Source organism: Falco cherrug, chromosome 3 (assembly GCF_023634085.1).
Source record: "Falco cherrug isolate bFalChe1 chromosome 3, bFalChe1.pri, whole genome shotgun sequence".
In the NCBI taxonomy this organism is placed as follows: Eukaryota; Metazoa; Chordata; class Aves; order Falconiformes; family Falconidae; genus Falco; species Falco cherrug.
In genome coordinates this window covers 51,376,752-51,404,021 of record NC_073699.1, presented here as the reverse complement: position 1 = coordinate 51,404,021, position 27,270 = coordinate 51,376,752, and the positions used below count along the sequence as shown (strand labels likewise).

The window sequence follows — 27,270 nt, the reverse complement described above, 5'->3', positions numbered from 1 at the left end:
TTCTTAGACCTGGAAAAGCTGACTGATGACAATACGAGGTGTATAGTTGACGTAGAGAATGCAGACACCTTATGATCCCAGACAAAACCAATATCACAGAACTGTGTAACAAGCTATCCCTTGCTTTTATACAAATGTCTGATTTGACAAAACCTAAGGACGTTTCATGGGCTTTTGCAATAATGTGGAACATTTGCTTTCCAATGCAACGGAGCAAAACTGTGAAGTTGTGGAGTCAGAAAACCTACATGCTGCTAAGAAATACTCTAGAAACTGCTGGAATGTAACAGTATTCACACTCCTCTTATTTAAATATCATTTGGGGTTTGCACATGTAATTCAGGAATTAGTTATTATCATTAATCATGTATTCACATTGTGTCCTCTGCTAGGTACAGTACTTTTAATAGTAATGCAATGTGTAGTACTTTTAGACAAAGCTTAAGGCAGGCAAATAGAGATTTCTATCTGGCCTATGGACATGGAAAAGAGGCAGAGGATGAACAGGAATCTAGTCATTTAGAAGAAATAAAATTCCTTTTATGGAGCCACAGCAGCACAGTTCTGACAGCAACTCATCCTGAGCAGCATCCGTGGTTTCCACTCAGTTCCATCACTTGTACTGCATCAACTGGTAGCACTCAGTGAGATTAAGAATGAAAAAAAATCCATCTCTCTGGGATTTTTAGGTTTTGTTTTCACTAGCTGATACTAAATTCTGCACTCAGCCATTTTGATTTCCAAGGTAAAAATCTGCTCATTCTAACTCACAAGCAAAATGCGGTTCAGAAAGGTTAATTTTTCCATAAGTTGGTGTTCTGGTCCCTTGAAAGGTGGGTCTGTAATGGTGTTCCAAATCTTCATTGCCTGCAGTCTGTTTCATATAACTGGGGATGGGTATGATGTGATTTGATGCATATAAGACTTTTTTTTTTTTTCAGGATTCATTTAAATCCAACCCAGTTTAGAAGAAGAAACTTGTTTCACAGCTGTGTAGGTGCCATGTATGAAGTGCATTGTCTCCTCAGTTCTGTTACTCTTAGGCAGGTGATCACATACAAACCATCAGAGTAACTGGCTTGAAAAAATAAGCTTGTGTCTCTCAGGAGGGAGGACAATAATTAACAGCATATGGAAAGAGCTGCTTTTACCACAGGGATGAAAGGTACGTTGGTAAAACAGGATGTGGGCAAATTTATGCTCCAGTTGACTCTGGCTGTGGTTTGTGTCAGCCTGTGTCTGAACAGGAGATTCTGGCTTATGGTGTGTCCAGATGATAGTCAGAATAATTAATGTAATTTTTTGAAAATAGAAAATATAAACCAAGCTAAAACTAGAGCAGTTCATTGACTTCTGTTGTAAGAATCTGGCCTACTGTAATTCCATAGAAATTACTCCTGAATTTTGCAGTAAGTATGTTATTTTTCATTTCACCCTACTGTCAGAGAATGGGTACACATGTTTTTCAGTTTTGTATGTTCATAGTTCCTGAAACTTTGCCTAAAACCTGAAAAGTTTTAGAAAATACTGGAAAATCTGTATATGATTTGTAAGCTATCTTTGAAGGAGCTATCTTTCTAGCTGCTACCGCTGCAAAAAACCCTTATGCAATGATAAGCATAAGCCTGAATTTTTCCAAAGTGCTTAGCTTTAAACTATTTGATATCAGCCAGAATTCCAGAGGATTTCAGCTCAGATTAAAAATCTTTTTTTAAATGTGAAAAGTCATGCAAATTGATAAGTGAAAAGTCATGCAAATTGATAAATGGGTCTTACAATATCCTGTCTAGGATGACCATGTCATGCATATGGTTGAATTTATCATGTATCTCACACAAAGAAAAGCAATGCTTGATAAGCAGTTTTATTGGGTAATTACTTTTTTTTTTTTTACATTTGCAAATAAAGCAGATTGATTTCCATCTTGAAGTAATTTACTAACACATTATAAACTTGTCAAATGCTAACGTGGTACAGTATGCCTCGTTTCCTGTTTACTAAATAATGCTTTGGCTGTCTGCTTTCTGTCTTTCAGGTTGAACCTGGAATTGTTCTCTGCCAAGGATGTCATGAAGCCTGGCATCAGGGTCCTTCACCTGAAGGAAAACATTGCCTCCTTGGCTCAGCTTCTTGCAAGTACAAGCCATAGCGGATTCCCAGTGGTTTGCAGGCTCAAGCCAGAAGATGCAGAGGTGTTCCAGGGAACTATTAGAAGGTAAAAATGCTATCAAATTGATGTCATGTGATGTTTCTGGCCATTCATCAGACTTTTTTCCTTTAAGCATCTGTTTGTGAAGATTATTTGGGATGGATATGAAACTTGTTCCTACTTTCTTTAGCATGAACAGCAGGTGTCCTTTAAAGAAAGACCTAACATTTTTATACAAGGTTATCTATTTCATCAGGGATTTATTGAAACAGCATCAATGAAACGACCTTATGGGAACTGTAGAAAAGGGGACAATTGCCCTTCAGAATCTTAAAGGTTCACTGAAACAGTAATTTAAAAGGATTTGAATCTAGTTACTCATGAAATGTCCCATGCCAATTCAAAGCTGGCCTGCTATTTCTTCATAATTTTTTCATTTTATTAGTGTATGCTTTTACAGGAAATGAGTGAACATAAATCATATCACAGATGAGGTAAGCAACAAAATCAGTGGAAGTAACCTGCTAGGGTAAACAAGAATTAGACTGAAGGAATCCTTGCCATATGGAGGACTCTCAAAAGGCGTAATAAAATCTCCTGATAAATTAAGTATTTATGGTACTGTATTTCATGTGACTACAAGAGTGATTTCATTCTTTCAGGAGTATCTTAAGACTGTCCTTTGAGTGGGGGGTGGGTCATGAGTGGGAGATGCAATGACTTTATTTCTACCTTAAGTATCCTAGAGGAAAGAAGATGAATATGCAACTCCTACTGCATAGGAGTTCACACAGCAAAGCTCTATGAATTATGCTTCCAACAGCGGTAATACAAACACGTGGCCAGTTTTGTACTGTAATACCATGCTTTTTCACAATTTGCATGGTGTCTTTTGTCCTGAAAGACTGTAGTATTCTACACCTTTTCTTGTAGATTTACTTTTTTATCCACTTCTGGTTTAATGCCTTGACTGCGTGGCAGTTGGGAGCTATCAGTGAGCGAACAAGGATAAAAACATTTTCTTTTGTTGATCTGGATGGGGAAAAATGCTATCCGTGCATCATCAGTGGAAATTTGGTTAGGACTTGTCTGCTTGCCTGCTTTATAACAAATTTTGAAGGATGAACCGCTGGCAGCTGGATCACATGAACTTACCTCATAGCAATGTGGTCAGTTGCCCTTTTGGAGCATGAAGATGGGAATATTTAATAAAAATTGTGAACTTGCTTCATTGACAAGTGAAACAGTTTGTATGAACCTTTTAGGAAGAGAAATTTCTGCTTGCAATGAGAATTGTACAGGGGAATCATTTGGGTCGCAGTGGCCTGCAGAAGTAATGACATCAATAAATGCAGTATCATATACTTGTATATGATATGTATACTTGTTCTCTCATGGTGATGCTATCATAAACATTATTAATAAGAAATGTGCTAAGGCACTAAAACCTAAATTTCTGAGTGATAGTCTGCAGTGTGCACCAATCTGAAGATATTATGTAGCAAAAAATAGTGTGCTTTTTTTAGTTCTCAGCTGTCCACAGCAATAAATCTAGAAAGCACTCTAACAACTGATACAGCCAAAGTTCCTTTTAAATTCAATTTATAGTCTCATAATTTCCTTATTAATTCACCAAATCACCTTGAAGTGAGCATCCCAGGCTGCTGAGGACTCTGCTGAGTTTATGCAAATACCACTGTGCTTTGTGATGGAGAGCACACTAGTGTGGAAGCAAGCAAAAAGGGGGGGGTGGAAGGCTGGTCACTAGCACATCCCAAAAAGAGGTGCCTTCAGAGCAAAGCTGATGATACCTGACAGTCCTGGTAGGCTTGTCATTTGCTTAATCCCCACAGGGCTCTTTTATGCTGCCTTCTCTTACAGCCTTTTAACAGGGATGAATGAAAAAGTTTCCCTGTCACTTTCAGCATAAATTAACTGTTGTTAGACTGTTTCGAGTAAAACCAAGACAACATTTGAAATGGTTGACAAAGAAGCAGGAAATGGCTTTTTTAGTTAGTTGGTGGCTCACTCCAGTGAAACTCATGCAGAGATTATGTCTGGGAGCAAGCACTGCATCCTGAGGTGCTCTGACACCCCTTTTTGCCTCAGTGCATGCCCTGCAGCCTGAGCACTTGCGTGATGAGTTCTGGGTGTCTTGTCCCCAGCGAGGACCACAGAAGACTTTACTGTTCTGCTGTTCTCACCAACACCATGAAGGGAATGCTCTGCAGCCGTCCTCTGAAACAAGCCTCCAAAAATGTGATGTGTCATGGAATTACTATATTCATAACCATAAGCAGTTAGGATTCAGGTTTTCCATCTTACTCATAAAATTACAGCTCTTGCAGCACGTAACTGTTAAGAGCAAGATGACAAATGCTGTGAACTCCTTAAAGGGGAAGGGTGCTGTTCAACCTCTTACCCTAGGAGATCCAGTGCAATCCCATGTGGAGGTGATGTGACCACAGTCAGAAAAATGATAAGTTATTTTTCCGTCTTGTACATCAGTAGTGTTGAAATGGAGGAAATGTGGCTTGTCTGGCATATTTTAAAAAAGGTGGCATAAGTATGATGGAAAAAATAACTGCCATGATGTTTTTCTTGAGGATTGCCTTGGGCATTATTATTGATTCTCAAATATGCTTGGATTTTTTTTCTAGTAAAAAAATATTGTTATTAGGTTAAAAAGAAGGAGGCAACAAGCTAATGAAGGGAAAGAAGCAAACGATTTGCTAAGCTTGCATGAAGGTAGCAGCAGCTCATAGTTTTTCAATACTGTTTCTCATTTATGTGTTTTCCTGTACCATTTCTTCTCATAAAATAAGCATGGATGAAACCCTGTAAATTTGGACCAAATGTAAAAGTTATTCAGTACCAGCCCACACTTGAAACTGTAGTGATGAGAGCTGTTGTACAAGGACAAAGTGTTGTTATGTTTTGTAATACATATGAATGATTCTGACCCTTTGAAAAGGTCAGTGTCAGTTCTTACAAAAGCAAGGACTGTGGCCAAGCAATGTTGGCTGGAACTTGCATGGGCCTACAAATGCACCTCAGTGCTGGCCTGCAGCAAACACCCAGATATTCCAATTTTATAAAAAAACCCCCTCCAAACAAACAAAGCCCCCCAGATCTTCCAAATCTGCTTAGTGGGGATAGATTTTTCTCCTGTTCTTTGTGATCTCAAAGGTTACCCATGGGGGATGAAGATGAGATCACCAAACACATTTTTATATGGGTGACCCAAATCTGAAGCGGTTATCTTCCCCAGTTGAGTGAGCAGCAGAGATAAAAAACAAAAGCAACTACTAAAGAAAACTCCTTGGCTTTAAAATTGTTAAAGAGGAAGCAAACTGTAGCTGAGAAGCAAGTTTCCAAAACAAAGATCTCCTTAGAGTAATACTTTTGACACTTTGCCATAGGCAGAGCTCTATGCATGCCTGGGAAACCCTTGCAGAATTCAGTTTGAGGAACGTGTGGCTGGTGAACTTGATGCATGGCATTGATGGGGATGATAGACTTATTGTGTGCAACACAGAGGGTTGGGGGACTGGCTTCCCCCCTTCATTTCTCGCGCGGTAACGATGATACTTGCACATCAGAATAAAGCAAGCTATTCTTCTGCGCTGCAGCTGAAATGCCTCCCCCATCTTCCCTCAGTGACTGCAGGAAGGGAGCTGGGCTGTTATGAATGTGTTAGCCCAGAGTCTGCTGAGAGCTATAAATGTCATGCCCTAGATGGCATGCCCTCCTGGCTAGGTGGAATTCATTCTTCAGAGAGACCTGAGGATAGGACCACTGCCTTCCTTCCCAGGAAGTTTCTGCCAGAGACACTGAGTGAAGCTGTAAATGCATATTGAGGAGTTGTTGGGAGGTCCCCTGGCTCTCTCTTGCCTTGGCTGCTCTAGTCTGTGGCTCCAGATCTTCCTCCAGTGGGAAAGACAGAGTTGTGCTTCTGCCTAATTTCTGTGAGACCAAAACTGAAAAAAGCGCCATTTTTTCACTTCCACATATGTTATAATGTACTAGTGTAGGGCCATTGTGGGGCAATGAAGTGGTTCTTTGACATGATGAAGAGATTAGACACATCATCACTTGTGTTTTGCTGCTCCATCATCTTTGCCAGAGGTTACTTTATAATGTAAACCACATTAAAAACAGAAGACATGGAGGATTTGAGGAGTGAAGCTGTAGGTAACAAATTTCTTTCCCCCACGCTGTGGACAGGGCTGGGATATAACATGGAGGATGATGTTACGTCATCAGCAGTGTCTTTGCTGCCATGCTCTGCATCCTCCCATGTGTGATCACTTCCCTCCACACGTGTGACACTCGTGTACTCTCTGATTTCTTCCACCAAAATGGGTGACAATGTGCTTTCTGCCTAGGTGCCTTTTTCCGGAGATGCTGTTTATCCCTTATTATGTGTAGATTTACTGCATATTTGTGACTCATACCATGTTAATCTCAGGGACTGCTCTGATGGGGTGGCTTTTCTTGCCTTTACCTCACTTTTGTCAAGTCAAATGAAGGAGCAGGGTTTCCATACTGCAGTGAAATCCTGCTGGTATTCACTGAGGAAAAGCAAGTGGATGCTGGTCTGTCCCACCGTTTCCTTTGAGGAGAAGTGGTGCAGAGAGGCAGAAGCTGGAGTAGTGCCCGGCAATCTTAATTTCTGCCCTGAACACAGCTATGAGACAATTTTCCTGGAGAAACTACTGGGCTGACAAATACCACTGAGTAACCTGTTCGGGAATTTTACCCTAACAGATAAGCCATTTTGTTCGTGTCTGAACTGCTCAGATCTGTACCATACATAGCTCTCCTGTGGTAAGGCTGAAGGCTGGATTCCTTGGTTTTGCCTTTGCACTCTTACCTACACAGCTGTTAGCTGTTACTTGGCATTTTGTTTGTCCTTTAGCTGAAGGAAATTTAATTTGATTGGGAGAAAGTAGTTATGCAGAAACCACAGTATCTTTGACTGTAAGCAGACTGTATGGAATATATCCGTCTAAGCAGAAATGGGTAAAACTTGGTCTTCTGCTCCTTCTGTACAGGATGTGACATTTCTGGCATTGTGCCTGCATTTTTGCGTGTATTTTTTCACCTAGGAAAACCCATCTCTTCCCACCCATTAAGTTTACTGAAACTTCAGCATTTGTGGTTGATGGGAATTGTTATTTTTGTGCCAAAAAGACATTTCCATAAAAATATTGAAGGTAAAGTTGTCAAAAATCCTTGTAGCTTACCATGTTTGAACTGTTCTAGTACACATTTTGATATGCTATATGGGAGTGTGTTGACTACGTAACTGCCAAATTCAAACGAAGTTTGTTTGATACAAATGAAGCGTTCAGAGTACCTAATTTCTGTTTTTGTAACAAAGCTGGGAATCTAAGATTCTTTCAAAAAATAGAACTTTGTGCTCTAAACCACAAAAAGAAATACATTCAAAAGCTGAGGTCTTAATGTAGTTGAAAAGTTACCAAAGCTTAGTGACTGAAAGTATGGCTTCCCATCCAAAGACATTTCAAAAGGTCTAATGTCCTGGAAAACGGATTTTATCCATCTTGAAATAAAGCCTAATTGCTCCTGAAGGTTTTGTTCTGAAAGGGGAGTTAGAGCCTGCTCTTCTGTGTGATCACGCAAATAGCTCTAAGTTTTGTGAGCTTTCCTTAAAAATGTCCAGCTGGCCTGAGCCAAGTGGCAGGGCCCTGCAGAGCTCGGCATCGCCGCCGTGATGCTCCTGGCGGGGCGTCACTCACACAGAGCTGGATGTGGAAACTTACATCAGTGAGGCAAGGAGCGCTGGCAAGGCGGCTGAGGGTTACATCTTTCCACTTCAGAAACTCGGGGGAGATATTAAACATCTGCTTAATCATCAGCAAACTCGCGGCTCTAATTCTCGCTCAAAGGGTGTCGAGTCGAATGGAACCGAGCTGCCAGAGCGCTGCACCTGAGGGGAGGACTTCTGCCCCAGGTTAGCCCCCGGTCCAGAGCCAGAAGAACTGTCTGTGGAGGGAGCCAACTACATTTATATTTGCAACACTTATTTTGCTGCGGCTGTGGCTGCGCTGCACTTTCTGCTTCCTCTGTGGCAGGAGGAAGCCAGGTACCGAACAGTGCGTACTCATAAACCTCCTGCTCGACGGTCCTGCTTTAAATTTCCTGCTTGTAAACTGGGATGGGAAGGGAGACACTCTGCTTTCCACGATCAGAAGACATGGTAGAGCAGCTGTTCCCAGTAACAATAATGACACTACTGCTGATACAAACATTTTCACGATGATGCATGGGAACACTAAATCCAAACCACATTGTTTAGCTAATGCATGCTTTCATTCCGCTAAGGGGGAATGTCACATAACTGAAAGTAAATTGAAGAGATCAGAGTTTAGAAAATATGACAAAGTTGAAAACTTAAAGCTGTATTACACAGTAACATCCTTTAGCAGAGAAACCATTGATCCAAAGCGGTATCCGTATGTGTATTTTATGGCAGTTTATTAGCTATGACTCGCCTCTCGTCAGTCCAGTGAACAGAAACCATTGTGAGTCAGGAATGCTTTCTGCCAAGCAGAGCATATTGATATGTGCTGTGGGAAAGGCGATCTAGCATTGCAACATATCATAGATATGTCAGGCTGTAGGTATGGTTTCTGGTATTTTTCTTTAATCTGCCCTCCCAGTTGGGACTAATGAAACACTGCTCTCAAGGCGTGTGCATGTGCACGTGTACAGAGAGTCCACACACTTGTTTAATAAGGCAAGACCTTTATTTTTCTTAGCAAGAGAAGTACTTGCCTTCAGTAAGCAATGCAGTGCAACAGCTCAGGGACAAATGGAAAGTTAAAGATGAATTGAGACCTGAAACATTTAATTCATAAATTAATTACTGAGCTTAATGATGTCTACCTTAATATTGCGACAGCCTTGCTGCTGGCACACTTGAAATAACTGATATGGATTTGAAAGCTTCTTGGAGAGCTTCTTCTGGCACTGTTGTGGAAAGGTTGCTAAGTTTAGATCACAGGAATGCAAAGTTACTCAATCAAATGCAGAAGTCTGCAAAGTTCATGCAGTAAATGGAGATAAAAATGAGGTTTTGTTTCTTACTAGAAGATCATGAACAGCTTCCCCCCTTCCTTGTCCCTGTGACTTTGCTGTAAGTTCTGAGAAATGGTGTTTCTACCAAGTCTGATATAAGCTAGAAACACCATTAGCAGTGGTTTGGAGGCTGCGTCTGAACTCAGCCAGCAAAGAAGAAAAAAATGGGAGGGAGAGCACGTTAGGGACTTGAAAACTATTTTTAGGTGTGCAGACTAGGGAGCTGACGGCAATACCAAAGTGCTTTTGTGATTACTTGGTTTTCATGTTAGAGAGTAAAGTCTGTCAGCACATTGTTTGTTTTCACTGTCTGGACTCCTGCTTTTGAAAAGCTGATCCAATTAATTTCAATGATACACTATACAGTAATCTTGCCTATTAAAATAAATGGAATCCAGCACTTTCAACTAAAGCCCTTGCCATTATGATCTTCCCATGTATTGTCAGGGTCCTGGAGCACTGCAGCTCGTGAATAACACAGATGGAGGAAGGTTTATAGAGTATGTGGCAGTGGTTTCATTTCATATCTGAAGTGTGAAAATTTTCTTCCAAAGAACAACATCATATGATACTTTTAAAATTAGTAGGCCTGTTTGGCCATACAAATAATTGTTCAGGTGCTGTAGGACTTGTGATGGAGCCCTTTGGAGGGAAAACTGGAGTGCTGCAGAGGCTGTGCGCTAAGTCAAAAAGCCAAATTAAAAACGTATGCAGCCTCACTGCAGCATGTGGGTGGCTTTTAGGCAAGTGCAGAGTGTTGTTAAATGTTGAAATCAAATATAGGCATGGGGAAACCTGGTGTGTGAATGGAAAGACTGATTGCATACTTGCCCTGTCATTTAAATGTGTGGTAGGTTCCTCTGATATTGAAAATCTGCCTGGTAACAAGTCAGCTTGTAGAGAAATACAAATGTGATCCTAAGCCTTCATCCTTTCCTAAAATCTAGCCTTTCTGTAGGGTTGAATTTACAGTTTATTAACAGCTGCCTTTGCATTTTCATGTTGAAGCTGTGAACTTACTGTCTGCTCACTCACCCCGCTGATGGTGCCCATAAAAGCAGACAGCTGGCAACTTAAGTAATGAATATTAACCTCAAAACACAGCACTGAGGTGGAAGAAATCCCTGTTTTGTAGATCTGAAAACTGAGGCACAAAGATTAAATATTTATTCAGCATCCTTTGAAAGGCTGTGGCATGGACAGGATTTGAGGAAAACCTCAGTCCACTACTTGATAATGACCTTTTTATCATCTTGTAGGTAAATGCCAAAAATTCATGCAAAGCTCCTTCTTGGTTTGAAGAACAAAACATTAAGTAAACAGTAATTATTTAGGCTGCCTAACCTGAAACAACCCTGTAACCCTGAGATTTTTCTGTGTAAGACATGGATTCAGTGGATTTTAAAACAGTTCCTGGTATGTGATGATCTAGTTCTTACCTACTGTCTAGCTCACCGTATACAGGATACTCTTTTTCACCAGTTAAAAAAAGGCACAATGCTATTTGAAGTCAAGAAAAATGCATTTTGTATACTAGCGGCTATCTTACCAAGAACATAAAGTAACAACTGTTCTTAAATAGAATTCACATTTTACAGTCCATGTAAAAAGCTTCTCTCATCAGGCCCTTTTGGAAGAGTTGCATGCTTCCGCTAGAACTTCTGCTGAGGGCAGAGCAGTGATCAGATCCTACAAAATCCTCTAAGCACTCCTTTCGTTTCTACTGCTACGGAAGTTGAAGGTGCAAGACACTAAGTCTTAGCTGCATCAAGTTTTCAGAGACTTGTTGATATTGTGAAATAATTTATACCAGCCAGGTATCAGGATGAGGAAGGACCGTGAAGAGTCCCAGGGTGCCATATTCAGTTATTTTAGTGATTTATTGTTTTTAGTTAGTGATTTATTGTATTTAGTTAGTGATTTATTGTTACTTGTTACTGTTCTTTTGTCATTGTTTTCTCAAAATGACTGACAGAAATCCAAATTTAGTAACTGATGCTGCTGGATTTTAAACATGTCTGAGAGAAACTCTGAGACAGTAGATTTTTAATACATGGAAGGATATTTGTTTTATTCTGGTCAGAATATGTTAATCACTGGCCCCCACTGAGTTGAATATTGGCCAAAAAATACGCTATAATCAGAATCACAGAATGGTCAGGGTTGGAAGGCACCTCTGGAGATCATCTAGTCCAACTCCCTGCTAGAGCAGGTTCACCTACAGCAGGTTGCACAGAGCCTCATCCAGGCGGGTTCCCACAGCCTCTCTGGGCAGCCTGTGCCAGGGCTCTGTCACCCTCAAAGTAAGAAGTTTTTCCTCATATTCAGATGGAAGTTCCTATGCTGCTGTTTGTGCCTGTTGCCCCTTGTCCTGTCACTGGGCACCACTGAAAAGAGCCTGGCCCCATCCTTTTGACACTCGCCCTTAAGATATTTGCAGACATCGATAAGGCCCCCTCTCAGTCTTCTCTTCTCCAGGCTGAACAGCCCCAGCTCCCTCAGCCTTTCCTCACAAGGGAGATGCTCCAGCCCCCTCATCATCTTTGCAGCCCCCTGCTGGGCCCTCTCCAGCAGTTCCCTGTCTCTCCTGAACTGGGGAGCCCAGAACTGGACACAGCACTCCAGACGGGGCCTCACCAGGGCAGAGCAGAGGGGGAGGACAACCTCCCTTGACCTGCTGGCCACACTCCTCCTGATGCACCCCAGGATCCCATTGACCTCCTTGGCTATCAGGGCATGCTGCTGGCTCATGGCCAGCGTGCTGTCCACCAGGACTCCCAGGTCCTTCTCCACAGAGCTGCCTCCCAGCAGGTCACCCCCAGCCTGTACTGGTGCGTGGGGTTGTTCCTCCCCGGGTGCAGGACCTCACACTTGCCTTTGCTGAGCTTCATTGGGCTCCTCTCCACCCAACTCTCCGGCGTGTCCAGGCCTCGCTGAATGGTAGCACAGCTTTCTAGTGTGTCAGCCACTCCTCCCAGTTTTGTATCAGCAAACTTGCTGAGGACACACTGTGTCCCTTCATCCAGGTCACTGATGAATAAGCTGAACAGGACTGGACCCAGTGCTGACCCCTGGGGAACACCACGAGCTACAGGCCTTCAGCAAGACTGTGCCACTGATCACAGCCCTCTGAGCTCTGCCATTCAGCCAGTTCTCAACCCACCTCACTGTCCACCCATCTAAACCACACTGCCTGAGTTCACCTATGAGGATGTTATGGGAGATGGTGTCAAAAGCCTTGCTGAGGTGAAGGTAGACAACATCCATCTCCCTTCCCTCATCTACCCAGCCAGCCATTCCATCACAGAAGGCTGTTAGGTTGGTCAGGCATGATTTCCCCCTTGGTGAATCCATGTTGACTACTCCTGACAACCTTCTTTTCCTAGTCATGCTTAGAGGTGACCACCGGGATGAGCTGTTCCATGACCTTTCCAGGGATGGAGGTGAGGCTGACCAGCCTGTAGTGTCCTGGGTCATCCTTCTTGCCCTTTTTGAAGACTTGAGTGATATTGGCTTTCCTCCATTTCTCAGGCACCTCTCCTGTTCTCCATGACCTTTCAAAGTTGATGGAGAGTGGCTTGGCAGTAACATCTGCCAGCTCCCTCAGCTGGTACTCAGCACTTGGAGGTGCATTCCATTAAGGCTCACGGATTGGTGTGCGTCAGGTTTGCTTAAGTGATCTCTAATGTGATCCTCCTTGATCAAGTGATAGTCTTTCTTTCTCCAGACTTCCTCTCTTGTCTCCAGGGTCTGGGAAACTGGAGGGCTGGCCTTGGCAGTAAAGACTGAGGCAAAGAAGGCATTCGGTAACTCCGCCTTCTCTGTATCCTTTGTCACAAGGGCACCCACCTCATTTAGCAGTCAGCCCACACTTTCCCTAGCCATCCTTTTCCTGCTGATGTACTTGATGAAGCCCTTCTTGTTGTCCCTGACCTCCTCCACCAGATTTAGTTCCAAACAGGCCTTACCCTTCCTAATTGCTTCCCTGCATGTTCTGACATCCCTGTATTCCTCCCAAGTGGCCTGTCCTTTTTCCCACATCCACACAAACTTGCTGCTTCTGTTTTTGCCAGAAGCTCCTTGCTCATCCATGCAGGCCTCCTGCCCCTTTGCTCAAAAATAAACCAGTGAATAATCAGCTCAAGAATAAAAACCATGCAGGTACCTTTGGTGGATTAATGCAGGAGAAATAACCCTAAAACTTTCTGAAGCAAGCTAAAAATGATGCTTCAGGTTCTCTAATCCTCCCTCCTCTCCCCGCCCCACTGTGTATTTTATCCATTCACTTTGGGAGAGTTCTGCCCTGAATGCTTTTGCCAGTGACATCACCTTTTAATCTTCCTTCTGTTCATTTGCAGCTACTTTGGAGCTGCAGTTCCTTTTATGTCACTCCCCCAATATTTAGAATTTGTAGTTTCCTCAGATAATTGGCCATCTTGACAAGAAGAGTGACACAATCAGCTGTCAGATACTTTTCATTCCTGACTTCTATGCCAAATCTGACATGTGGATATTGGGATAATAATGTGTTATCTTAATTAGGTGTATCTTCATGATGCATGCTTTATAACAGATAGAGCATATGAAACTACTGCGATGCTTTGCCAGAGTATCTTTGAAATGAGATTCCCTACTCCAGGGTTTTCTTCCTTCTTAAATAAATAAAGAGTAAATGAACAATTGCAGACTCCAAGTCTAAATCCTAGCACTTCCTGTTAAACCTCACAAAATAGTGCAAGAAACATGTTTGGTCTGCTTTTTAAGGCTTGATGATGTGATAGGAAGGATGTTGTATGTAACATCAAAGAGTGATGTTGTTATACCTCTGAAGCATGACTTTTGGAAGTCTGAGTGAAATAATGTATGTTCATTTTTCTCCTGAATATGGCACTTTTTAATAGGCTTGGATTCTTATCAGAAATGTTCCAGCAGTTTCCTTCATTGTGTTTGTGTGTGCTTTTTTTTTTTGACTAGCCAAATTTCTCTCACACTTCCCAAGGCCCTGTTAAGTGACTCCTTGCTGGGTTTAGTTAAGAGCGGTGCCGAGCAAATTGCAAGCTGCCAAAACCAGCCAACAAACCACTGGTGATAAGCAAATGTTTCTGCTCTTTCAGCTCATGGTGAATGTTGCTGTTTTTTTAATTTCAGCCCATGATGTTCAAGTGGAAAATGGCGGTCTGGACTACGGACAGACCTGAACAGTGTTTTGGACCTCAGCTTACAGAGTCTGGGAAAGGATCAGGGTGGATCATAACTTTCGCACTTGACATCTATATATACATGTTAGGATTAAAGTCTTGAGAGTATTCCTGGCCCAGTGATCATCCTTGTAAGTGACTTCTTGGAGGTGTATGTGATGGTCTTGGAGGAGAATTTAGATCTGTGTATTTATATCTCACTAAGAACGATTACAGACCTGTTTGTGAAAGACCATAAAATGTGAATCTTTACAGAGCCCTGCAGAACAAAGTGTGTCATGCACCAAAGGTAATTCATAGGGCATGACTGCATTGATTTCTTCTCTATGTCCCCTACTGTAGTGAATACGTTATGAGTATATTGTGTTTTTCTCCATTTGCTCCTCCAAACGTAGCCTGAAGGGAGTAGATCTTGCCTGTTGGAGCATGCCTATACTCTTCTTTTTAGTGTGTTCTCATCATTGTCCTCAAACCCAAGTCCATTAATTGTCTATGCAACATGTCCATATGCTGGCATGCGCATGGCAAGAGGCTTAGGGCATGCCAGTGACTTTCCCAGGAGGAGAGATGTGAGCCCAGGGCAAAGTATTTCCTCAGTGCAGTTTTCTCAGCAGTTAGCTCTGCTGCAGTGTTGCACTTTCCTTTGTCATCTGAAACAGATTTTATGAAAGCCAAAGCTGGCCAGTTATTAAATTCAGACAAATAAAGTTTCTGTAGTTATGAAGGATAGTGAATTCCTTGTTTGTCCTGTGAATGGGATGTGCTTTAAAGGTGGGAGCAGGTGACAGACTCCTAGTATTCCTGGCTGTGCCACTGATTTGCTTCAGAACTGATGTCTTTCCACAAGTTGTATTCACATTCAGGTCTTCACCTGTAAAAGGATGGTACCTATATCCCAGCCATAGGCATGCTTATTTATAAATCCCATTGAGAACCTTAGATGAGAGACCAATGTCTACGTTAACAAAATGCAGATTTCAAGACTGGCTCTACAGAGTGAAACAGCTGGCTGTCTCAGGAGAAAGGTGACTGCTTCACAATTCTAACCAGCCTATGGGAGATGGAGGTAATAGGATAGTTTCATTCAAGTGTGTGTTCCAGATCTGAACTAAAATGCGGAGGTAGATGCTCCCAGAGTATTTTGTTTTTATGTTGGACAAAAGGTAGACTACATAAAAGACCCAAAACAAGCGAAACGGCAGTTAATTTTAATACAGTGGAAACTAGTTTAATGTCACCTCTTCATGTGTGAGAGCTCAATAGTATCTCATAGTAAGTTTGCTGTTTTCTTTGTGTTCTTTACAGTTTTGATCCAGCTTCATCAAATGCAGGACAAAGAAGTATTGAATAGTGAAGGGAAGACTGTTTGGAAAGAAAATAATAGAACAGCAAACAGCCTGCTGGTCAGAGCAGCCAGTGGGAACAGGGGGGGGGGCTGGTTGTACAGATCCCTGTTTATTCAGCATGGAACCCCTCCAACAGGAGAAATTAAGACTGCTATACATAGCCACTAATGTGCTTGTTATGAAGGAGACCATGGAGAAAGGACCTGAACCTAGTTCTTCCATATCCTGCCCCTAGGGAGGGTACTAACCACCAGCTTTTGGATCTGGCAGGCACGTTGTCTTAGTGCAAGTCCTCTGCTGTGGAGTGCTAATCCCACCTTGCAGCAGACCGTTCTTTCCCAGGAGACATTGTGTTAAAACTAATGAATTCCTATAACAAATTTTGGTTTGAACAAAGCAGTATTTTTGGATACAGAAATATTTATTTGAAAAATTCCCAGCTTATGCTTGGTGTTCCGGTCACAAAAGCCACTTTGTACCTCATTTGTATTTCTCGGGGGCCCTAATGAAGACTGTGTGTCTCCTTTCCTCTGGGTCCCTCAAGCACATAATTTAGCAGTGTGTTGCACATCTTAGTACTACTGTAGTAACTCCTCGTTGTAATCACAGACCAGGGCTAACGTGATGTTACATACGTTGCAAAACAAAAAGCTTTGTGGTGGTCCCCAAGGTGTTTGTTATCTAAACATAAGTTAAAAGGCTGGAAGTGGACGGTGTGGGTAGAGTGTGTGTGTGTGTAGCAAGGAATATAAATGATATAAAGATGCTAAGATATAAGTGATAATTTTAAATATATTTTTTGGCAAGGCCTTATATGTGTAGTGCAGAAGGGAAGAATGCTAAAGAAAGGTTTGAAATGATATAATTATTGATAAAGATATCCATTTTCACATGACTAAATCAGCAAGAATATTAAATGTCTTAATGAACTCTGGAGTGCAGTACTGTGAGAGAAGGTTTCACTGATGATTTAAAATATGACATGATTTTTTTGCAGATATTGTGTTTTAATGTAGGTGTTACTTAAGAAGGATGTGGGAAGGACAACAGTCTGTCTACTTATATTCAGATAATCGTATTTGTTTATTATTGGTATTGTCTTGCTGGGTGCAAACTAGACAGTGTATGAGCTGGTCCTGCCAAGCAGATTGATCGAGGTCAAGAAGAACATGTAGGATAGACGATGTCCTTTAATCTAATTAGACAAACGTAAACCAGAAAATACCTTGTGTGATGCTGCTATTGCTGATGGAAATTTGGGAAAGTGAAATATATGGTCAGGCCATCATACTCTAGAATCATAGACTATCTCAAGTTGGAGGGGACCTATATATATATCATGAGTCCAACTCCTTGTTCCTCACATGATTGACTAAAACTAAACCATATGACTAAGAGCATCATCCAGATGCTCCTTGAACTCTGACAGGCTTGGTGCCTTGAGCTTCCCTGGGGAGCCTGTTCCAGTGAGTGACCACCCTCTCAGTGAAGAACCTTTTCCTAATATCCAATCCAAACTTCCCCTGATGTATCTTCATTTCTATCGCTGATCACCAGAGAGAGATCAGCACCTGCTCCCCCTGAGGAAGGTGTAGGCTGCGATGAGGTCACCCCTCAGTCTTCTCTTCAAGCTGAACAAACAGCGGCTTCTTGTAAGTCTTGCCCTCAAGGCCTTTCACCATCTTGGTTGCCTTTCTGTGGATACACTTTAATAATCTGATGTCCTTATATTGAGGTGCCCAAAACTGCACACAGTACTTAAGGTACCATCATATAGCTGCTGCTAAAGCAATGTGTGCTTGCTTTTTAAAATTTGCCCCTTATAATGAATGTAGTCCTCTTCTCTAACCTTAGGTTAGAACTGTGCATGCTTTTGGAGAATGAGCGCATCTCTGAACCAGAGACAAATGATGAGTCTTTCTCCTCCTCTCATCCTCTCTGCTATGAGAAGCTAACCTCTTTTCTTCCAGTTCTTTCCTTTAATCAGCATGTATACGGGTGATTTAGGATGAGTTCTCCATGAAGGATGAAATGATGTAATGTATGTGGTTGAGATAAAGAAGTATTCAGGTGCAATTTAAATTAAAGGATGGCCAGAGACCTTCCAGGGACAGCTGTCATAAACTATAATGCCACTTGGAGTCTGGATGTTGTGGAAGACTGCTGGCAAAGAATTTCCTTGCTCAGATAAGCTGGTCCAATCTTCTCTCTCTCAACTTCTCTATGGGTAGCAGAATTATTATAATATTTAATTCTGTATGGGATAGCACCTCTCTGAATGATGAGTGTTTATAAAAGCTTTCAAACTTGAAAAGCATGTAGCATTCTTCCCTTTGATAAATGACTAAAGGATTTTTAGGAATAGTAAACATTAAGCGTGGTAGAAGAAAATAGTTTATTACCAAGACAAGACTGGTAACATAGTTTTGAGCAATTTATACAGGCACAGCTGGAAAGTCATCATATATTATTGAAGCTTGGTTTGCAAATGGGAATCTGGCTGGCAAAACAATGTTGAGAAGGAGCGGGGCAATTATGTATAGGATGAGGTGCCAGGATACAAATAGCTTCTCCTTTGGAAGAGGGCTGAAGCTCAGCTGATGGCTGATACCAGTTTTGTTGCATTTTTCTGCACTATGCTATCATGTAATTACCACTTAGTGTGTGAATTTTCACAGCGTGAAAAACCTCACCCCTAAGTCAACAGAATTTACGTTGTCTTAATAGAGATACAGTTACACTAAGTAAAGTGTTTTATTTTAAATTGCTTATTTAAGCCTTATTGGCAAAAGAATTTGTAAAGTTTGGACAAGCTTTGCCAGTGTAGCTCTGCTAGAAAACTTTTTCTTAAGAGTCAGACTGGGAAGCTTTTGAACCTTGGGTTCTAATGTGCAGCACAGAAAGAAAGAGAAATGGATTCTTGCCTATTCCAGATAACAGTGAAGAAGCTGCCCAATCTGTCGCACCTAACCATGCTGCTGAATCGCTAAGCTACAGATCCCCGGTATCAGCAACTCTTCATCAATCTGGTAAGACTGAAGCCAGCTCTAAAAACAAACATTTCCTCCATGAACAATGTGTTTGTTATATTTTCTCATTTGTTTATGATGGCTGTGTCAGCCGCACTGATTTACATAAACACTGCCAATCCTGGGACGTTACATTCTCAACAAAAGTAGCTGAGTACAAACAGCATTCCGAAGTTTTAATTCATATTGTATAAACATAACAGATGTTGATAAAATGAGCCAAAAAGAAAATACAACAAAAGAGACCATTTCAAGGGGGCTTTTGATTAAAATACATTCCAGATTGACAAAATGATACAATGTTAATGGAATAGATCATTTAAATGTCATTATTTGGCTCTTGTAGTCCTATAAAGCAAATACAACGCAATACTTTTGAGGTTTTAGGCTCCATTACGGTACAGTGCCTATATATCAACTTATAAATAAAGCTATATTTCTTTCCCCTTTTATTTTTTTTTTAATCCCTGCTATGACATTGCCACATTTATTTCCTAAATACTATACTAAAATACTGGGTCCAAAAGCAATAATGCGTTTGGTATACTGAATAAAGCCTAAAATAAACCTGTTATAAACAAATGTAGTTTCTGCCTTGGTGACTTCCAGTCTGCAGCATTGAAACTGAGGCGGGGAGGACCCTAGGAAATCCAGGCCAGAGAGCCTAATTCAGATGGGTTTTATTTAAGAAGATATAAAATCTGCTTCTGTTTACTTAGGTGTAACGAAGATGAGACTGAGTTTTAGATTCATCTAGTCTGAATCCCTTGCTTTGAGAATAGCTAGAAGCAGAGAAAAGTTATAAAACCCACAACAATCCTAATATCCATTATCTAGTTTGGTTTAAGAGTTTCCTTTTAACAGATGGGGAAACTGAGGTGGAGAGAGGGTGCATGGCTTTTCAAAGCTCAAGATGAGGTTATACATGGCAGTAGAAGCCAGCTCAGCCGAGACTCAGTCCAGTGCCTGCACCATTGGGCCACACAAGTTACTTGTTATGGGAAACCTATTGCACTCAATTAGGTTTCACATTGATACCTAACCTTTTAGTGCCTGATGTGATTCCTGAAGCACAAACTTTAGTATCCCTTCCTACAACTTGTTATGATCACTCGTGAAAGCTCTGTTTCTGATATCCACAGAAATAACCACTGTGAAGTCTTTGGGCATAATGATTTCCTGTGGCAGTGAGTTCCACAGCAAAATGATGTGTGGTATAGAAAGAAGAAACCATTTTGCCTTTAATTTTTTTCCTCTTTGAATGTCTTGTCAGTCCTGTAAATGAAAGAGGGAGAAGAGACGTGTCCCTCTATCTGTGCATTGATTTATATTATTTTATCATGTCTTTGTTTCATTTTCCCGCTGTCTGGGGAAGCATACACCTGGGAAGCATAATACACCTTCTCTGGCAGAACAGGCCAAGTCATAAGAAGGATGCTGTAGAATTAAATGAAAAGTAAAAACCTAGTGAATACCTATATAAGCTATAAAGACCAGCTTGGTTAACAATAAAGCGGTCTTTAGCTCTGTTTCTATCAAGAAACAGTTATAGCCCTCATAGTTTTCAGTGACCAGTTTAGTACTTGCAGACCTTCTTCTTAGAGCCATATGATTGTTTTCTTTGTCCTCTTTCCTGCAGTCTATGTGAATTGACTTTTATAAGCATTGACTGCAAAATATTACAGGATGTCATAAATGGTTGTGTAATGAGATAGCAGCTATAAAAAAACTTAAGACTTAATAAATATTAAGGTCACTGACTATTTCCAAGTAAAAACTCAGACCATATCAATGGAGCTCAACTTAGCTTTTCTAGCCTGTGAGATTTGGGTACATTCCAGTCATAATAGTTTATTTAGAGTGAACCTGATGGTTTACCAAAAAAAGAAAGTGTCTTTTTACTATGGTATTTCCTGGTGTTTTAGGTATAATTGGGGATGGGGAACAGGGAGAGAAGAATTAATGTTCTTATTGGCTCCTGTCCCTCAGCTCTGCTACCCCTCTCCCCAGCCTCCTTCTTCTGCCTCTCCTTCCCACCCCTGTGGCAGGGGTGCGCTCATGCTTTTGTGTTCTCCCTATGTCTTCTCTCTTTGCCTCACAGGACCCGTACATAAACAAATCTGCAATGTCAGTCCAAGCTCATTTCTCACTGCAACACACCTACATCATCTTCCACACCCTGAGGCTGTGCCACCTTACTGTTGTTGACCCACAGAACTGAGTGGTTGGGGTGATCACTAGGAAGGACCTGCTGCCTTTCCCACTAAAGGAGAAGCTCAGGCTCCAGCTGGCACCACAGAGCCCTGATGCAGGTGAACAGCCCCTGAATTCATGGCCATGGATACGTTCTTAGGCTTTGCCACTTCTTTTTGAGGCCATGTTCTTCCTTGGGAAAAAAAAATCAGAGCTTTTCCACTTGATCCCTTCTGGAGAAGAGATGCTTAAAAGCTGTTGTATCTAGACATGTAGGAATGGAGCCCAGAGCTATGTCTCTTCAGCTGTTTGATGATTGTGAAATCCATTAATTTAAATGCTTGTGAGACAAAATAAGAGTTCGTGTGTTTAGGGAAGATGTACATAAAATTGGATGTGAAGGGATGGATGTCAAGAATGCTTTTGTCACACCGTCTATGCCTCCCAATGAAAAAATATCATGACCATTGGCAGTGGTTACGTTGGCAAAGTGTTTCAGTGAAGACTAAATCTTCAGCCTCTGAGTATCTGCCTGTTAAAAAGGAGAATGTTTCCATATCAGTGTTTTTATGTTGGAATATGTATGATTAACTGAGAGGAAATACTGCCTTGAGAGAGGTGGGCAACCAAAAGGAACAAGGGCTTGGCCTTTCTGATTGGCCTACATGCATTAGAAGTTGAAAGGGGGAATTGTGCATGACAGAAAGGTATTGACTGTGGGGCACCTTCCAAATTCCCATCACACTTCTCAGCAAGAGAAACTTAACATGGTTTTCTGTTGCCTACATTTCTTTCAATTTCTGCAGCTCCTGGAATAGGCTCTCTTTCTCTCCTTCCATCTGGCATGATAACATTTTTAGTTATGTTCATGTGCAGTGAGGTATGGGGCAAATTTTAATAATGGGGAAGCAACATGATAAATTGTGGGAGTAGTTTTTGTGTATATAGCAGCATATTTACAAACTGAGTGCAAATTAATTAATTCTTCATGGTTTTTGAGTCATACAATGTTTGAAAACTTGGAAAGTGTTGTTTGTTAATAAATTGATGTGAACAATTTTTTGGATAAAGACACTTTTAGATTTCCTTCTGTGACTTCGTAATTGATGTTTAATTTTGTTCTGTTAAATACCAGAGGGATTCCCACAGATTGGGATATTAAAATCAAACATGTATGAAGGAATCCACCACTATTAATGTTGTTAGAATAAATACTATTTACTATTATACTATTTACTAGGAAAACTAGTAACAACTTACTGGTTATAAAAAACTTGACAAAATTCCTGAAAGTGAATTTCTGGTATTTGAATCATGCAGCTTTGAGTCTCCTACGGATCAAAGATTTGCTGGATTTTCTCCTGTTTTCCCTGCTGGATCCTGTCCTTATTATCAATAATCTTGCTTTTGTAGCACCACAGAGAACGCACAGCACTTTAAAACTTAAGTGTCCAGTCAACTCAAAGAGGTGGCAGCCCAGAAACTTGTAAAGGTATGTGAGAAGGGCGCTTTAAATGGTCAGTTAAAATGTCATATGTGGGGTGAGAAATGCTTTGCAAATCACCCATCCAAGAGAAATGAAGGTGGATGTTTATTTAGCTCCTGTTAAATTAGTAATCTTTTGTTCACTGGTACACTAGTAAGGTCATTGTCACTATTGATCTATGCCTCACCTACCTGAAAAATGCAAAGTTGAAGGAATTAGGGTTTGTGTGCTAGCAGAACAAGAGATCTAATCTAAAACCCCCTAGTGATTTCCCCTTAAGGATGTGAGAATCTCTTCTTCTCCTCTTGATAATCAAATCTGAATAACCTTGCCATGAATTTGCATTTTTGGTTCAAAGCCCATTGCTGATTTCCTTTTCCTTTATTTACTGAGTACACAAAGTATCACCCTTCTAAGACCTGAGTAATCTAATTTGTTTTTGCTTATAGTATCTGTGGCTAAATGACTCAGTACAAACTGTAGCTGGGGTGTACTTTGCAGAGTATGAGGGCTGCGGACAGCCAGGATATCTGTAACTCATTACCCAACTTTGAACTGGTCACTTAAATGCTTGGCATACCGTTTGCTCTTCCTTTACAGTTGGAACAGTGATACAGATCCACCATAGTTACTGTGAAAAGAACATGTGTGAAAGATATTATAGGAATATAAACTACTCTATAATAATATTTTGTGCAGGCCAGTTGCAAAAAGCAGTGTGGGATGGAATTCCCCCGCCATCAGTAACAAGTGTAATTTCTGAAGAAAAGTTCACAAAATTTACATGGAACTTCTCTTAACTGTGTTGTGAGCTGGGTGGGGGACAGCATGTTGCATTTTTCCATACATTATTAACTAGTTCCATTGCTAGATAAGTTTTTTTTGTGTTTTGAATACACACAAACCAGAATTCCTCCCAGGACTTCCTGAAACAAGTGGCTCCCTTATATTCTGGACTCCAGGGACAATTCCATCTCATCACAAACCCTCATAGTGTAATACATATATGAAAGTGAAAACATGAAATTTGTAGGAATTGGTAGGAAAATACGCAGTTCTCATGATTCTTATATAGAACAAGACTCTAAGGAACGGCAGTAACAAGTAGTCATATCATTTGACTGTTTGGCACAAGGTACTTTGGGTTTTCTTCTTGTCTGCTTATAGTGAATGGTATATGTTCTGCTATTTCCTCATATGATTTGAACTAAAAAATAGATAGTTACAGAAAAGGTGCTATTTTTATATGAAATACAGTTTGTTTATGAATTTTCACAATTTCTAAACACAAATCTCTGTGACAGAGATAAAGGACTTCACAACAAAATTCAAGTAATTGGCATTATTTTTGGTTTATACTATGCATCTGTACCTCTTTCATCTCACCCTCCTTTATGATTCTGTTGTTCTAACACTTCTTTCTCTCTTAAACTGAAATATGGCTTAAAACACAGACAGACTGAACTTTAGATCTAGGTTTGAAGTACAGCCATGCAAAATTCCCCCCATTCAATTAGAAAAAATGCTTTCACATTAGAAACGTAAAACCATCTGTGCATTACATATGAGCATAAACTATTGTGAGAAGGCTTTTGTGGTATGCAGCTTTAATGCATGGTTTTACAGGTATCCTGTAATGTCTACATGCTTATCTTAATGTATGTAACATTGGAGGTGTTTTTCCTGTCATGTGATACTGACATACTTTAGAGTTAATTGCCTAGTGTTTTTAAACTGCCTGGTTTATCACGCTGTAGAACCTTTTAACATTTTCTTGTTTTCCAGTTAATTATTCCTTGCATTTTTAAATGGGACATTGTCCTGTAATTGTACACATTTATTTGCTGACCATGAACAGAAAAGCCTAAAGGAGGGAGGACAGATGAAGAAATTCTTACTGTCTATATAAAAATGATGACTTTAAAGATGCAGGGACCAACACTGCTGAAGGTACTAGTAATAGGATATAGTCTATCTTACCTCAAGCCTGAGATAGCCTTGAGCCAAAAAGCTAAAGGGGAATGAAAATGTAACCAGCTGTACTCTGCAAGAGTAGCGCCTGGAAAATCACTGATGAGGAAGTGCTGCAAAATGTCGGTGTTGTCTCTGCTGCCCCTTTCCACATAGCTTCAGCTAACAGAGCTGTCAGTGTACCTCTGGTGATCGTGAAATCACTTAATGAAATGAAGTGTAACCAGCTCTCTGCTAAACTAGTGGTTAATTAAGTGTGACCATCAAGTGATGGGAACCATAGTAGTATACAAGGGAACGCTTGTTCAATCCTGAAAGGCCTATTAAAGTAAGAGGAAATATGTGATCAGCACAGTTGTCTGAATGTCTAACACGGTACGGCGTGGGAATGCCAGCATCAGAGTTCAAACACATGAGGAGTTACTGCTGCTTGCTTGAGGTACTGAACAAACCAGAATAACTTACACTATGTGATTGTAATCAATGCCTAGCACACTTCTTAGGGGCCAAAGCAATGAAATGGTTGACTAACTTGCGGTATCTCATTAAACTGGCAAATCTTGCTTGTCTGAGATCATAGACTGTGTACAAAGAGTCAGCATTCTGCCACTGTGGCCACTTCTTACTCCGTGCCAGCAGAGAAACTGTGAGGAAGTACCAGTTTCTGCATATTTTATTTTGAAGGGGTTACAGACAAGAATTTGTATTTTTGTGCAGTTTATATTTGCAAAGAGCTCTGTAGACTTAAGTCCCAGGGCTTCTGCTGTGATGTTGCTATAATCACCCCTCTTATATACGGAGGAGCTGAAATATGCATGTGAAGTACCTCCTGAGGATCAGAAAGTGAGTCTGTGGCAAAGCCAAAGGAGAACTTCAGACTCCTGACTTCTTTTCTTCTCAATACTAATCTCTTACTTGTAAAGTAGACCCAAAAGCTAGCATTAAGGGAAGGCATGGCAAGTTGTGTGACTCACATTTTTGTCGGCTTTGATGTACAAGAAGGAAGTGTTTCTAGTGTGACAGGGCTGTCCCCGGTATACAGAGCAAAGCCACCTGTGCAGCAGGGAGGGCTGTGAGGACTGCACCTGTGCAGGAGGCACTGTAGTCCTGTATGAGTGCTCTCGATGTGAATGCAGCCTGAAAGCCTTCCTGAGATACACTGGGTACAGCTGGTCAGCACAGCAAAGGATAGGACCGCTGCTGAGTCACTGCATTGCAAATGCAGAAAGTATGGGTTTCTGTGAAAGCATGAGATGGAAAACAATAAATGCACAAGACTTGATATGTCTGGTATGTGTGTATACAAACAGATGCGAACATCTATGTGGGTGTGTGCACACATATGCAGGTAAGGAACCTCGTTGTTTTGTAACTATCATTTGTAGTTTAGAAGACAGGTTAAGCACTGGATGAGGATGTACATTTCCTTTTAGGAAAAAAAAGGGGAAATAAGCTATGTATATCTTGAGCTTTACTACCCTACAATCATACAGACCACTACCTGTAGAAACTTTTCCAGTCCTCAGGGGGTAAACAATAGGACAGGGATTAGTGTTGATGCGAGTTATGGGTTGAGAGCAGGGCACAGAGGTCAAACAGACAGAAGGGATTTAAAGTAGCTTGGTGAATCAAGTGCCCAAGATAGCAGAGTCTTGCAGGACATACAAATAAAAAGGAGTGATATTTATCTGAAATGCCAGCAACAGTACAAAACATAAACGTTAATCACAAAAACGCCACGGCATTTCTTTAATCGGCCTGGTTTGATTGGATCTCTGTCAGAGATCTGTCTTGCACCTTGTCTTTAAGGTGAAGAACATCTAAAAACATCAGCTCTTTGAACTTATAAGGTGAGTTTTACAGAGTCACAGAAGAATTTAGGTTGGAAGGGTCCTCTGGAGGTCATCTAGTCCAACCCCCTGCTCAGACGAGGTCTGACTAGATCAGGTAGCTCAGGGCCATGCCCAGTCAAGCCCTTGACACCTCCAAAGATAGAAAGCCCACATCTTCTGTTCCAGCTTCATGGTAAAAGATTTTTCTTATATTCAATTAGGATTTTCCGTGCTCCAACTTTTGTCCATTGCCTATCATTGTGCACCTACAAGCAGAGTCTGGCTCTGTCTTCTTTGTACCCTGAGGCCAGGTAGTTTCAGCAGTCATGTCTCCTTTAAGCCTCCTCTTCTCCAAGCTGATGGGCTCATCTCTCTAAGCCTCTCCTCATATGCCCGTGCTCCAGCCCCCTGGCCAGTCTGGTGGCCTGCTGCTGGACTGGCTCCGGTGTGTCAATATTTTTCCTGTACTGTGGAGCTTTCCCATCACCCCAAACCAGCTTGTACTGGTGCCATGCTAATCTTCTCTGTATCATTCGAATTTTAGTATATAGGCTGCCAAAGAGAACATGATTTCATTAGAAGATAAGCTAGAACTATGAATTTTCTAAAAAGAAGAAACTTTGAGACAATGGAAATTAAAGGCTTTTAACCCATTTCTGCCTTCTCTCTCATTACCCTTATGTTCTGGTCTTTTTCTCAGCCACAAATTTCAGTGGCTTCATGCACTGTAAGGAAGTCTTCACAATCCTCTCTCAGCATCCTGGGAGAAGTATTTACATCAGCTTGGGCCCTTGGTTGTGTATGTCTCCTCCGCCTGTCTCAGAGCTCTGCTGTCTCTGTGCTCCAGGCTCCTCCTCTCTGTGCATTTCTCCATTCTCTCTGACTTGCTCTGTGCTCCAGAAACTTTTTCCCTGAAAAGTTGCTCAATTGCTCTTGGAAAAGCACAACTTCCTTCTCCT

The 27,270-nt window shown here is 41.2% G+C and overlaps 1 protein-coding gene and 1 non-coding gene across 2 annotated transcripts in view; one reads left to right on the top strand and one right to left on the bottom strand.

Annotated features, from left to right (window-relative positions):
• Window positions 1–21,249, top strand: part of LOC106630928 (chloride channel protein C-like) — an 81,104-nt gene extending 59,855 nt beyond the window's left edge. Inside the window, 5 exon segments of the mRNA XM_014277246.3 lie at window positions 2,036–2,215; window positions 17,655–17,769; window positions 18,734–18,829; window positions 20,931–21,139; window positions 21,219–21,249. Of these exon segments, the coding sequence (XP_014132721.3) occupies window positions 2,036–2,215; window positions 17,655–17,769; window positions 18,734–18,829; window positions 20,931–21,139; window positions 21,219–21,249 (631 nt within the window).
• Window positions 21,250–26,773: 5,524 nt separating this feature from the next.
• Window positions 26,774–26,879, bottom strand: LOC114014965 (U6 spliceosomal RNA). Its single transcript, XR_003558687.1, has one exon. It is a non-coding gene; the product is annotated as a U6 spliceosomal RNA (small nuclear RNA).
• Between the last annotated feature and the right edge of the window lie 391 nt (window positions 26,880–27,270).